The sequence below is a fragment of the Equus asinus genome, chromosome 21, assembly GCF_041296235.1.
Source record: "Equus asinus isolate D_3611 breed Donkey chromosome 21, EquAss-T2T_v2, whole genome shotgun sequence".
NCBI lineage: Eukaryota > Metazoa > Chordata > Mammalia > Perissodactyla > Equidae > Equus > Equus asinus.
The window spans coordinates 54,651,510-54,666,233 of record NC_091810.1 but is presented as its reverse complement, the minus strand read 5'-3'; the positions used below and the strand labels follow the sequence as shown (position 1 = coordinate 54,666,233).

At 43.1% G+C, this 14,724-nt stretch overlaps 1 protein-coding gene across 6 annotated transcripts in view; it reads left to right on the top strand.

Moving 5' to 3' along the window:
• The first annotated feature begins 12,796 nt into the window (after nt 1-12,796).
• Nucleotides 12,797-14,724, top strand: part of SNRK (SNF related kinase) — a 59,246-nt gene continuing 57,318 nt past the window's right edge. For 3 of the 6 annotated variants that reach the window (XM_044755015.2, XM_044755014.2, XM_044755012.2), the window contains exon 1: nt 12,800-12,937. Coding sequence is in view for 1 of the 6 variants with exons in the window: in XM_044755010.2 (XP_044610945.1) it covers nt 12,848-12,937 (90 nt within the window). In the remaining 5 variants the exon portion in view is untranslated. Of the gene's footprint in view, nt 12,938-14,724 lie in introns of all 6 variants that reach the window. The other 3 variants (XM_070493278.1, XM_070493279.1, XM_044755010.2) reach the window with 3 other exon arrangements.

Here is a 14,724-nt window from a genome sequence, read left to right as displayed (position 1 = left end):
AAAAGGTATTTCTTTAACACCTTAACAAGGAGGATGGTCTAAATTTAGAGTTTCAATTACTGGACTTTTGGATCTTGAAAGCCATTCATTCAACGACTTGTATATTCATTAAACAAGTGTTTATTGAGTAGCTACCACATGCAAGGCACTGGGGATACAACGCTGAAAGACTTTCAGTCTCTACCTTGGAGGAGCTTGTAAGCTAGAGTGAAAGTAAGAGAGAATTGTAACAGCATGTTGGAAGAGCCATGCAAGATGACCTGTGATCTGTTATGGGAACAGAAAGGAGGCCACCCAATCCAGATTGGGGGGAGAGCAATATATGTATCTGCTTATGGAGACGTACTTTTTTTCCTCTGTCTCTAAAACCAATGCCCTTGCATGACTATACTGTGTATTGGCACTTATCGTACGATACCTTGGCAACAAAGGAACTGTAACCTCCTTAAGGGCAAGACATGGCTTAGAGATTTCATGTTCCCAACGCCTAGGATGATGGGGTGGCTGGGTCAGACACTTTGACACTGAAGCTAAGGCCTGAGCGACACGGGATCAAGCAATGAGGTTGGGAGACAGATGTCCAGGTTGGCGTTCTATCACTGTGGTTTGTAATTTTGAGGAGTATCAAAAATAGAAAGGTCTTTCCTGAAGGTAAGCTGGGTGAACTGCCTGAGTATGACCTCTGGCCAGAGGCTGGTTCCGAGTGGTCAGCAAGGCTCAGAGAAAACCAAGGTTATTCTTAGTTAGCAGTCGAGTACTATGCACACCACAGTGCTTGCCCAGGACTTTGGGGCCAAAATGCAAGAAACATTGAAGATAATTCCTGGTTTCCTTTTCTTGACTCAGCAAATTAAAAGCTGGAAGAGAAATAAAGGAAGAGTTAATAGTTGTGGAAATGCGGGCACTAAGGATTTCATGTATTGTTGTTGTTATTAGAAATAACACCATGTTGTCTGTGTTATATAATTACTTATAATCTCTCCTGCTTAAAACCGATTTGAGCAATGTCTTCTAGAAAGATACAAAAGTGCCATGGCAGAGAACACTATGAGTTTGTTGTGAGAACTGGGGTCGAGGGAGCATTGGAAATGGCACATTTGGCACTGGTAGAGGAAGGATCTTCCCATAGAGGAAGACTTCTGGAATCAGAAATGAGATTCAGAAGTAGCACTGGGTTAGGAACCAGGAGGTATAAGCTCTCAGGAATGGGTCTGATTCCGAAGAACTGCAGCCCTGGCCCGGAAACTTCAACCCTTGAGGTTTCAGACTCCACAGGTAGAAAACACAGTGGATTGGGTTCTGTTCATATATTCCCAAAATATTTATTGAGCACCTACTATGTGTTAATACCATCCTAGGGATAGCAAATGTAGAGAACAATAGGAATTGATTCTTGGTTCCTGACAGAGTATGTGTGTGTGGGATGGCTCACAGTCTGGTGGAAGAGGACGGACAAGTTATTAGAAGTCAGTGGAAAGAGCAGAGTGTTCTTGGGAATATGCAAGAACAGAGAGGGACCACCCTGAGGAGCCTCACAGGTGGACAGGAACACGGAAGGTGTGCTGGCAGGACCAGTTTCTCTAAATACTATGCTTTAGTACAGATGCATGACATTGCTTTAAATCCTAGTTTTGCGATTGTAGCATTTGTTTTAGCTTCTATGAAAATAACACTATGAAGGAAGGAAATAGAATTCAGGGACTTTGACAGGATTTTTTTTTAAATTCCTTTCTCATTTTTGTTGCCATTGGCATCTAGAATGTAGGAAAATCAAACTAAAATAATAATCTTTTTTTAAGACTTTTTATATAAAATGCTCAACTATACATAAAAGTGGAGGGAAAAATACAATGAACCCCTTTAAGGATCATTATTTTGTTTCTGCTCTACCCTTCCCCCACCACACACACACAATATTTGTTGGCTTTTGCTGGAATATTTTAAAGCACATTCTAGGTGTCATTTCATTTCATCCATAAATATTTCAGTAGGTGTCGCTATCAGGAAGAACTTTTTTTTCCTTTTTTTGGTGAGGAAGATTGTCCCTGAGCTAACATCTGTGCCAATCTTCCTCTATTTTGTACGTGGGATGCCCCCACAACATGGCTTGATGAGCGGTGTGCAGGTCCGCATGGGGCGTCCAAATCCACAAACCCCAGGCTGCCAAAGCAGAGCATGTGAACTTAACCACTACACTACACCACTGGGCTGGCCCCAGGAAGAACTCTTTTTTTTTTTTTTAATAAAGATTGGCACCTGAGCTAACAACTGTTGCCAATCTTCCTTTTTTTTTTTTTTTAAATTGCTTTTTCTCCCCAAATCCCCCCAGTACATAGTTGTATATTTTAGTTGTGGGTCCTTCTAGTTGTGGCATGCGGGATGCCACCTCAACATGGCCTGATGAGCGGTGCCATGTCCGCACCCAGGATCTGAACCGGCGAAACCTTGGGTTGCCAAAGCAGAGTGTGCAAACTTAACCACTTGGCCACGGGGCCGGCCCCCAGGACTCTTTTTAAAAGACACAACCACAATGCCATTATTACGTGTTGTAACAGCCAGAACACACCATATCTTCCTAATTAGCTCTAATAATAGTTTTATAGTTGTATCATTCAAATGAGGATCCAAACAAGATCTGCACATGGTATTTGACTAAAAGAACTCTTAGGTCTCTTTTACTCTGTAAGAGTTCTTCCTCCTCCCCCATTTTTATACCATTCAATTGAGGAGGGGGAGAAATGAGTCATCTGTCCTGTAGAATATACTACATTCTGGATTTTGTTGATTGTTTCCTCCTGGTGTCATTTAACTTGTTCTCCTATTTCCTAAATTGGATTAGATTCTTGTTAAAATTTTTTTTTTTTTTTTTGCTAGAAAACTTCACGAGCAATGCTGTGTCCTTTCTGGTGTATTACATCATGAGGCACACGATGTCTGATCGTTCCACTTTTAGAGATGTGAAAATCGATCACTGGGTTCAGGTGTTATCAGCATGGTCCATTCAAAGATTCCCTGTCAACCTTTCACTTAGTAGTTATTGATGGTCGTTGCCTAGATTCTTCATTTCATCAAGTGTACCAAAGCAATGGTTCTCTAATTCGATCATTCCCTTTGCCTTTATTAGCTGGAATTCTTTTATACAGAACTCCTTATCACTTCTTTAGTTGTTCTGAAACACAGTTCATACCAGAAAGTCAGGATAAGTGCTTGGATTTTCTCTTTATCCATTTCAATTCAATTTAATCCATTGAAGTCATTGTTTTTTGTTGCTTAAATTGTCCCCTCCTTGGCCAGCGGAAGTTCCTTCAAGTGAGCTTCTACGTTGTTTTGACCTGACTCCAGTAGGGTTTGATACTTTCCTTGCTTGCTTTTGACAAAGTGTCCACAGCTTCTTTCTGATGTTTTAACTAGACTTGGAAAAACCCTCCCCTCAACCCCCTGCCTTTTTACCTGTCCATGACAAGTAATGGCTTATACTAGTTGTATCAGTTAGGAATGCTTTCAGCTATTAGTAAGCATAATGAACAGAGTTTTTAATTTTTTCACAGATCAAAAAGTCTGAAGCAGGCAGCTGTTAGTATTTGTCCAGCAGCTCATGAGGTCCAGAGCTAGTATGGCTGTGATTCTCTTGGCCTCTCCTTCATGGCTGCAAGATGGCAGCTCCTATTCCAGGCATCATGCCCAGTCAGGGCAGGAAGAAAGGGGAAGGCCAGAGCCAGCTGCAGCCGTCCCTTCATAGAAGAAAAGCAAAAGCTTTCCCCAAAACCCTCCACCCCCAGCTGAATTCTACCCAGATCTTATTGGCCAGATTGGATCACATGGTCACCCCTACTTGCAAGGGAGGTTGGGAAAGTGATCCATTAGTTTTGCTGGTCTCTATAGCCCAGGCAGGTGAGGGAGCGTGAGTTGGGAGTGAATATAGGGCTGCTATTTCTGGGAGAGTGGTCTTGAGTCCTGAATTAACTCCCTATTCTGCCTTTATTTTTTATTTTCATGTATCTAACACTCCTTGGTTTTGAAGCTGGGTGGGACAGTTAAAAAGAACTACGAGCTGGAAATGAGTAAAGCTTTTTTTGCAAGACTGCCCTAAGGAAATAAGTGTCAGCTGTTTTAACATCCATGCCCTGATGGCTCAGCTTGGCTCTGCTCAGTTATCAGATGCCAACTCCAGATGAGGCCTGCGCTGCCAAGTGTCTTGTCTCCTCCTGTCTGGAAGGGAACAGATCAGTCTCACCTTCATCAAGACCGATACCTCATTTGAGCTGTGTGATTCCATATGAGGTCAGAATACCTCGTGGCCACAGCTTCACCAGAGGCCACCCAACCTTCACACTGTTATGGCAAAGAGCAGTGCTAACATTTAGCCAGCACTCTGTACTGATGTTAAAACACTGAGCTGATTCTGCACTGACTTCTACACAGCTGCTACCTGAAGCCCGAGTCCTGTTGCCTTGGAACCTCTGAGGAACCCACTCACGCTGCCCAAAACCACCTTATGATCCAGCAACTGAAGGCTCAGGCCCTGCCTAGCAGGGGCCCTAAGATGCTACTCCACACAGCACTAGGGCCATCGATTCTTCCATACATTTAGTGCTCATGCAACTCGGATTTTAAAATATTTTAATATCTCCCATGGGAAGCACACGTAACAATTCTTGTTGGTCATTTCTCTTGACTGTCTATGGCTGAAGGGCAGGCGGGAAGTTACTGGTAACTCAAGGAATGGAGGTAGATAATTGCATCACTGATAGTAGCGGTTTCCTCAAGGCTAATTAATAAGTCACTTGTTAGAAAATCTGAGCTGCCCTGATACTGTTATTTTTCTTTAATATTCATGCTGCAAGTGAAAGGAGCCAGATACAAAAAAGCACTCTGTATGATTCCATTTTTTATGTGAAGTTGAAGAAGAGGCAACACTAAGTATGTTATAAGAAGTCAGGAGTGGTTCTCCCTGGGGCACAAGAAGGTTTCTGGGGCACTGGTCTTGTTCTTTTCTGTGATCTGGGTATTGAGCCTGCTGGTCACTAACCTAACATCCATCCTCCTCTATTCTCCTTTCTATCCGAACACTGATTTCCTTGTTGGGATGGGGTGGCATGTGACAAGCTGGAAACCACATTTCCCAGCCTCTTTTGGAACTAGGGCTGGTCATATGACATATTTTTGGCTAATGAGATGTGAAACATGATGGGACTTCTAGGAAATCTCCTTCAGGTGGACAGGCTCTGTAGGCCACACCCTGAACTCCCCCATTAGTGAACTGAAGGGAGTGCCACCAGCCTTGGTCATTGCAAATGTCCATTCATACGCTCTTATATAAAATTCCCCCACATGTCGCCTGTTCTGTGGTTTGGTTCCCTCATTCAACAAACACTTACTGAGCACTTCACTACAAGTTAGACATGTGCTGATCAGCTGTGTTACAGATTCAGACGTTCCAGGGCCGGGCCTGCAATTGGAGGTGTCGGCCTAGGGTGAAGAACAGGAGAGGGAAGAACTAGACCCTGGCTAACAAGGAGGAAGGGGAGAGCCATTGCTCAGCTCTAGCAGATGGTTTGACAGGTGGGAAATTCAAATCTGAAGCTGCAAGATCTTCCCATTTTTCAAAAGAAGCCAGAAATCTTGATTTTTTTTTAAAAAATTAACTCTTCCATGAGGCAGGACTACCAGCTATGACAGAGTAAAACTGGACAAAGCTGGTGTATTAGTTTTCTATTGCTATGTAACAAAATGCCATAAACTTAGCAGCTTAATCAAAATACATTTGTTAACTCACAGTTCTGCAAGTCAGAAGTCCAGGCAGACTCAACCGGGTTCTCTGCTTAGTGTCTAACGAAGTTCAGATCAAAGTGTTAGCCAGACCAGGCTCTTATTGAGAGGCTATGAAAAGAACCCACTTCCAAGTTCACTGAGGCCAAACGAAGACATCACAATATGCCACCCGAACATAAACATAAAAATCACATCCAGCAAACATATAAAAATGACCAAGTGGGATTTATCTTGGAAATGAAAGGTTGATTCAGCATCTGAAAATTAATTAATGCAATGTATCATATTAAAACAATAAAAGACAAAACCTACACAGTCATGTGAAAACATGCAGTAAAAGCATTTGACAAAATCCAACACTCACCATGATAACACTCTCAACAAACTACGAATATAAGGGACTTTCCTCAAACAGACAAAAAAAGTATCTATGAAAAACCTACAGCAAACATCATACTTAATAGTGAAAGACTAAGGGTGTTTTCTGTAAGTTTGAGAACAAAGCAAGGATGTCCACTCTTACCACCTCTATTTAATATTGTACTGGAAGTTCAAGCCAGTCAAGAAGAAAAGAAAAGAAAATTAAAGTCATCCAGACTGGAAAAAAGAAATAAAACTGTCTTTATTTGGAGATGATATGATCCTCTATCTGGAAAATACTAGTGAATCTAAAAAAACTATTAGAACTAATAAATGAGAATGTCACAGGATGTAAAAATCAATGTTTCTACATATTGATAATGAACAATCTAAAGATGAATGAAGAAAATAATGCCATTTACAATAGCACTAAAAAGAATTTAATACTTAGAAATAAATGTAACAAAAGATTTGTAAGACCTAAAAACTATAAAACATTGCTGACAGAAAATTTAAAAGATCTAAATTAACAGGGAGCTATACCATGTTCATGACATGAAAGACTCATTATTGTTAAGATGGCAATTCTCCCAACATTGATCTATATGTATAACACAATTCCAATCAAAATGCAAAAAAAGATTTGGGGGGTTAGAAATTGACAAGCTGATCCTGAAGTTTACCTGGAAATGCAACACACCTAGAATAGCAAAACAATTCTGAAAAAGAACAACATAGTGGGAGGACTTATTCTATCCACTTTCAAAACTTACTATAAAATAACAGTAATCAAGACTGTGTCACAATGGTGTAAGGACAGACACATAGATCAATGGAAATGAACAGAAAGTCCAGAAAATCCTTACATTCATGGTAAAGTGATTTTCAACAAAGGTGTGAAGGCAGTTCAATTGGGAAAAGATACTCTTTTCAACAAATGGTTCTGGGACATTGGCTATCCATATGCAAAAAGTAAATTAATAAAAAAAAAAAGACCTTTACCTTACAGTATGCATAAAAATTAACTCAAAATGGATTATAGACTTAAATGTTAAATTGAAAACTCTAAAACTTGAAAAAAATCACAGGAAAAAATCTTTGTGACTTTAGCTTACTCAAAAATTTCTTAGAATATGACACCAAAAAAAATTCATAACAGAAAAATTTGATAAATTGTAATTCATCAACATTCCAAACATTGGCACTTCCAAAGAGATCATTAAAAATATGAAAAGACAGGGGCCAGCCCGGTGGCATAGTGGTTAAGTTCATGCATTCTGCTTTAGTGTCCTGGGGTTCACTGGTTTGGATCCTGGGTGCAGACCTACAGACCACTCATCAAGCCATGCTGGTGACATCCCACATAAAGTAGAGGAAGACTGCCACAGATGTTAGCTCAGGGCCAATCTTCCTCACACACACAAATATGAAAAGACAAAACACAGCATGGGTGGGGGCCAGCCCGGTGGCATAGCAGTTAAGTTCACATGCTCTACTTCAGTGGCCCGGGGTTCGCCACTTTGGGTCCCAGGCATGGACCTACGCATGACTCATCAAGCGATGCTGTGGCAGGCATCCCATAAATAAAGTAGAGGAAGATGGGCATGGATGTTAGCTCGGGGCCAATCTTCCTCAGCAAAAAGAGGAGGACTGGTGGTGGATGTTAGCTCAAGGCCAAATTTTCTTAAAACAAAACATAGCATGGGAAAAAATATTTGCAAATCATATATTAATTAAGGCTTGTATCTGAAATATATCAAAGATTCTTATAACTTGATAAGACAAGCAACCCAATTAAAAATGGACAGAAGGGGCCAGCTCCATGGCCGAGTGGTTAAGTTCGTGTGCTCTGCTGCAGAGGCCCAGGGTTCGGATCCTGGGCGTGGACATGGCACCGCTCGTCAGGCCATGTTGAGGCGGCATCCCACATCCTGCAACTAGAAGGACATGCAACTAAGATATACAACTGTGTACAGGGGGGGTTTGGGGAGATAAAGCAGAAAAAAAAAAGATTGACAACAGTTGTTAGCCCAGGTGCCAATCCTTAAAAAAAAAATAAATAAATAAATAAAAATGGACGGAAGATTTGAATAGACCTTTTGCCAAAGAAGACATACGAATGGCTAAAAAGCATACGAAAAGATGATCAACATCATTGGTCATTAGGGAAATGCAAATTAAAATCACAATGAGACACCACTACACATTTATTAGAATAGCGATAATCTAAAAGTCTAATACTACTAAGTGTTGGCAAGGTTGTAGAGAAACTGGAACCCTCACACACTGCTGGGGGGAATGTAAAATGGTACAGTCACTTCAGAAAACAATTTATCAGTTCCTTAAAATGTGAAACACAGAGCAGTAACCTGAAACAATTCCACCCAGCCATATACCTAAGAAAAATGAAAACATGTCCCCATTAAGAGTTTATGTAAATATTCACAGCAGCATTATCCATAGTAGCAAAAATGAGGAAATAGATGTTTATCACCTGGTAAATGGATACGGAAAATCTAGTGTGTCTACATAATGGAATACTATTCAGCAATAAAAAGGAAGTAACAAATGACACATCTACAACGTGGACAAACATTATGTTTAGTGAAAGAAGCCAGACACAAAAACTACACATTATATGATTCCATCTCTATGACATTTCTAGAAAGGGTAGCTCTATAGAGATGGGAAACAAATCATTGGTTGCCGAGAGATGGAAACTGGAGTGTGATTGACTGTAAATGCATGTGAGGAAGGTTTTTGGTGGTGATGGAAATATTGGGGTGGATTGGGATGATGGTTGCACAACTTTATAAATTTACTAAAGATCACTGAATCACCATGTATTATGGGTGGACTTTATGGTATGCAAATTATACCTCAAAACTGTCAAACAAAAAAATTAAATCTCCCAATTTTAAAATGTTCTCAACTAATTCAGCTTCTTAAAGAACCTATGTGAAAAAACTTACCCCAAGTTTGCAGCGCAAGCCCTTGGGATGCCTACTTGCAACCTCAGTGCTAAGTGGCATGAATAGAAATTTGAATAAAATCAAATCCTTGTCCTCCAGGAGTTTAAGATCCAAAGGGAGAAAATGGAACAGTAAACAGTTACAAAACCCTATGATAAATATTATAAGTGGGATATACAGGGATTTATGGGGCCAGAGAACTCCTGGCTCTGAAGGGGAGTACGGGCAGGGGCACCACAGAGGAAGTTGGATAATGGAGTTGGGTTTTGAAGGGTAAGTAGAAATTCGGGAGATTGCAAGTGTAGGAAGTGGAGAAAAGCAGGAGGGGTGGGTGACCTTTCCAGGCAGAGGGAACAGAATGGGCAAAGGTGTGGAGGTGTGAAAAAGCAATTCCCTTTCTGAGAACTGGGAAGGTTGGAGAGATGGTGCACAAGGAGAAGACAAAGAACAGGAAAGGAAGGCAGGGGCCAGATCATGAGGGGCTGTGCAGGCCATGTTAAAGTCTTTGGACAAAGGATTAAGCAGAATTTATTTGTTGTAGGAACATGGGCATCCTTCTTTTGGCCTAAATTAAACTTTGTATATCTTGGCAACATCAAACTGCACTCATTTAAAAAATATTCATATACTGCTTACTGTGTGCCAGGCACTGTTTTAATACTTTATACAAACTCTTTTAATCCCATCAACAGTGGTTCTCAAACTCTATCCTGTATCAGTCACCTGAAAGTCTTCTTAAAACAGAGAAGCCACAGTTTCTGCTTTAGTAGGTCTGGAGTGGAGCCTGAGAATTTGCATTTCGATTCCGTTCCCAGGAGAAGCTGATGCTGCTGGTCCAGGGAGCACACCCTGAGAACCACTGCTTTACACCAGCCTTATAAGAAAGTTGTCATTATCATCACCATTATCCCCATTTTACAAAGGAGGAAACAAACAGATAGAATGTTAAGCAACCTGCCCAAAGCCTATAGCTCTTGGCAATGGAGCTGGGATTCAATGCCAGGCAAGGTCTGCCATGCCTCCTAGTTCACAGGTTGCAAACAAGCAGAGTTAAGGGCTGGCATTTTCAATCCTTGTTGGCAACAATCAGAAGTTTATTACACACACACACATACACACTGGCCTTAACTGACACCTGAGATAAGAGAGTTAGAGATGCTAACTGATGCCAAGGGGGTGGTGAGGGAAAGTCTTTGAGGAGCTCTTTAGGCCATTCCAATGAAGTATTATTTTGGTCCTAATGGGATGAAGCCAGGATTAGAAATGCACAAGCATCAATGTACATAATGACTAATTAAATATGTAAGAGGAAATCATTAAATAAAATGTCACAACTCAAAACTGAACTGTACATGAACACTCAATATCTGTTGTTTTAAAAATATTTTTAAATTTTTTATAAATTACAAAAACTAACAATATCTAGAGAAGATTAACCTTGTTACACAAGCTGCTTTGGGGTCGGGGTGGGGGGGTCCCAAGATGAAAATGGCAATTCTTTCATGAATCTGCTTGCTTTTCACATCTTGATCCAATTTGTAGCATCTCCCTGGTTGCCTTCCAATAAACAACTTCTTCCTTAAATCAGTGGCATTATGTTATTTTTGAGATCTGAATCACAGAGACTGTAATACAAGCCTGCATGCTCCATCTTGTCATTTTGTAGAGTGCTGTATATCTAATTAAAGCTTCTTACAGGTCCATAAAAAGACCTAACATTAAAAAAGCAGTTTGTGTTGGAGAAAGCCCCAGGGCAGACTGAAGAAGGGGGTTTCTTCATCAACAATAAACATATTTGCTTAAATTCAAAGTTAAGTAATAATATATTAATTTGTACTTGAAAATTTTTAAATCTTACCTAAGCATAATCAGATCATGTTACCACATTTATGGTGCGGAACCGAAAATGGGTCATGTTCTTGCCAGCAGCACTCCAGCTTCCCAAGAAACACTGGGGATGAATAAATGATTTACCACATGGCCAGTTCTGCACCCCTCTCTCTGGAAGGGAGTTGGAGCCGACTTTATTTAAATCAATTTATTACTCTGTTCCTTTTCATTTATTGTTTTGCCATTCTTATGCCCTTGTTTTCCTTATAGAATTTATTCAAAACTTGAGTTGCACAGCAGCAATATAAATGCTCTATTTTCCCAGGGCTTATTTATTATGGCCATTGTTTTGTGGTTACTGTTATTTCTCAGGGGCTACAGACCTGGCAGAGGAGGCCTTCAACCACTGGAATTCTCTTGGGAGACCATTAAGGTGGTATTTTTTCCCTTTACTTGGCTACAGGGTTCCCTGAATAGTGATATCTCCCTGAGGGGAAAAGTGCAGGGCCTTCCAGCTTTCCAGCAACAAAGGAACGAATTCCACCAAGCAAGTTAGGAGCCATTGCTTCACACACTGCTCGAGTGAGAATGTCTGTGTCAAACTGAGATTATTCTTTTATGGTCCTTCTAAATCAGAGCGGTCCCAGAGGTGGGGCCTTGACTCAGCCCTGAGGGGCAGAGGCCCAGCCTGAGGCCTTCCCCAGATAATGATCCATCACTCCTTGCTAGGGCATTAGGGTAACTGGGAGTCTCCCTTTAATAGAAAACTTTATTACCCTGAGGGTTTCACCTCCCAACAATCCACTCTTGTCATCTTCAGACATGCAAAGTTGATGCTGTAGAGAGCTGGAAAGAAAAGGCTCTGATATTTGCAGGTCAACAAAGACATTTGCTAAAGCCATCTAGATTTCTCTTATCCTTCTAAGCAATTTAATCAAGCTTGGAGCATCTAAGCAGTTTTTTTTTTTTTTTTTTGCTGGTGTTCTTCTTTGCCAGGAGTTCCTTCCTGGGGGAGAAGTGGAAGCAGGGAGAAACAGAAAGGGAAAAGCAGGTTGGAGAAACCTGGCACCCGGCTCGTCGCTCCCTTTCAGGAACCCCAAAGAGCTGATCTCCATTGTGCGCCAAGCTCTCACGGGTGGGAGGCGGGAGTCCCTCCTCGCGCCCCCGCTCAGGCCAGCGCTAAGCTCCCTTCTGGAGCTGAACCATTCGTGCCACGGTTAATGCCTGGCGTATTTTGAATCCCTGACTTCAAAAGCTTTAATTCTTTCCACGACCTTTTTCCTGTTCCACGCTGTTTCCAGAGGAGGCAGCCTGGCTGGGCCAATGTCTCCGCTGACCTTTACAGACAGCACTGCCTTCAGACTCTGGGCTTTTCTCCTTTTATTTAAATAGCAACAAAATCAACAAAATTCCTTCAAATTGGGTTCCCAGAAAGGAGAAACTATAGAGAAAAACACATATGTATGTACATATATATGCATGTATATTTAATTTTTCCCCTCTCCTTGGCGGGAGATGGGGTGAACCTTTAAAAGGGTGAAGTGCGTGCCGCTCTCAGCCCCCCGCCCCCAGGACGCAGTCTTGTGCGGATGCAGTCCTTTCCCTCCGATTTCCCCCGACGGCTCGCGCTACTTCTCTCGGCCATTGTCCCTTGTCCCTGGTGCTTCCTCCTTCTCCGTTCCCCATCCTCCTCGGGCGCCTGGCCCGCTTCCTACCGCCAGCCGTAGCGGAGACTCGCGGGGGTCAGGACGCCGCCACGACGCCCTCCAGCTGCCCGCGCGCCAGGTCCCGCAGGTACGCCCCGCCCCGCCCCCCCGCGGCCCCGCCCCGGCGCTTACATCACAATGACGCGCGGCCCGCGCAGGCGCAGCGCGGCCCCCACCCCTCCCGCGGCCGGCCGCTCGCTCGGTATTATGATTAGCGCTGGGTGCGGGGATTCGGCGGCCGGGAGGGAGTCGTCGGCGCCGCGGCCGTTGCGGACGGACGCCCGCCTGCCGGCTGAGGTAGGGGCGAGCGCAGAGCGCGGCCCGGCGCGGCGGCGTGGGCGGGGGTGTGGGGCCGGCCTCCGCCGTCGCCGGGCTGGGAGCCCGGGCCGGGGCGCCCGCCGCCCGCGGAAAGTAAGTTGCGCGCTCAGCGCTCCCCGCGCCGGCCGCAGCGCGGGCCCGGGAGGACGCGGGCCCCGTGCGGCGGCGGCGCGGCCTGGCGGCGGGGCCCGGGCGGGACCCGTCATTGCGGCGGCCGGCGCTGGCACCCGGAGGCCCTGCCCTTGCGGCCGCGGCGGGATTGCGGCACCTCGGGAGGCGTCCGCATCCCCGCGCCCCGCCCCGGAGCGGGCCGAGTGCGGCGCCCGCGGGCCCCGCGCCCCGGCCGGGCTCCCCGCGCCCAGGTTCTCTCGCGGGGCGTGTATTCTTCTCCGAATGTTTCCTTTTTCTGACGAATCTAGCAATCTGGCCGCGGCAAGGGGGTTCCTCGGTAAAACTGCAGCCTTACAATGGAATGGAGATATTGTTGTCTGTATAGGAAGGGCAGTGGGGTAAGGAAGGAGGAGCGGTGCCGTTCCCGAGGGAGAGCTAGAATTTTTCAGATTGGGAAACCTCCGTTCTTTTCCATAGTCATCGCCTGTTGATTTCTCTCTGGACCTTTTTTACAAAAACCTTCCTGACTTTTACTTGGACCTGGGATCCAAGGAAAGTGACAGCCTTTTATCCTGGGAGGGTTCCTGGAGCTATGTTGTTCCTGACACTTGGATCAGATGCAATCCCATGGCTTCATAGGGAGTTCGGTTCAAGTCTAGCATTTGGGGAGAATTTAGCAGTGGGGTTCTTAGATTTGTATACATCTGAGGATATAGGATCTTTCTGTCGAGCTACTTTTCCCCCTTCCATTTAATTGAGCGCATTCTCAAAGTCTTAGAAACAGGTGATAAAGCTGTCTTAATGCCTTTAACATTTTATGGTGAAAGGTGAAGCATGGCTTGCCAAGTGATGAAACTGCAGATGTTGGGCATCCTGTTGAATTTCCACCGAATTCCTGTCAAACATCAGACACCTCAGTTTGGGTTCCTTCAGTTTGTATGGGGTTGGGATGCTAGTCCCAAACCAGTCTAATTTATCAGAATGTGTATCAGTGTACTTGAAAGCCTGGGGTTGTCAAAGCTTATGTAATCAATTAGTTAATTTATAATCTTGTTACATTGCTTTCCAGATTTATAAAATCATCCCCTTAAGGAAATCTGTCTTCAGCGTCTGCTTAAATATTTCTCTTGGAATTGAATTCCTGAAGAGGAATGTACTGTACAAGTGGTGATTAAAGCATACTAATTAGATAAATTTCTTAGGAAAAAAAAACCAAACAAAACAAATACATATTGATTCTTTTATCCAGCTGTCTAATTTTCCCTGTTAGGAAAACAGATGTCATTCCCATTTTACAGAACTAGAAATGAGAGAAATTACATGACATTCCCAAGGTCACGTGTTGAAGCAGTGTAGTAACTGAAAATCAAGTGCAGGTTGCTTACTTTTCCTAATACTTCATCTAAAAGGCTTTCCAGGCAGGGAACTTGAGTGCCACCTTTCTCTTTTCTAAGTTTGCACAATGAGTTTTTATTGTTTTATTTTGTGCACAAAAATTACTTTCTTTCTATTAATTTTTTACTATTCTGAGTAAATTTTTTCTTACTGCAGTAAAATCCATTCGTTTAAAACATGAGAACTCAGAAGTTATATTGATGTTTATTTTTCTAGAACAGAAATATAGATTGGGCCTTTATGGTTCTAATTTAATCCCA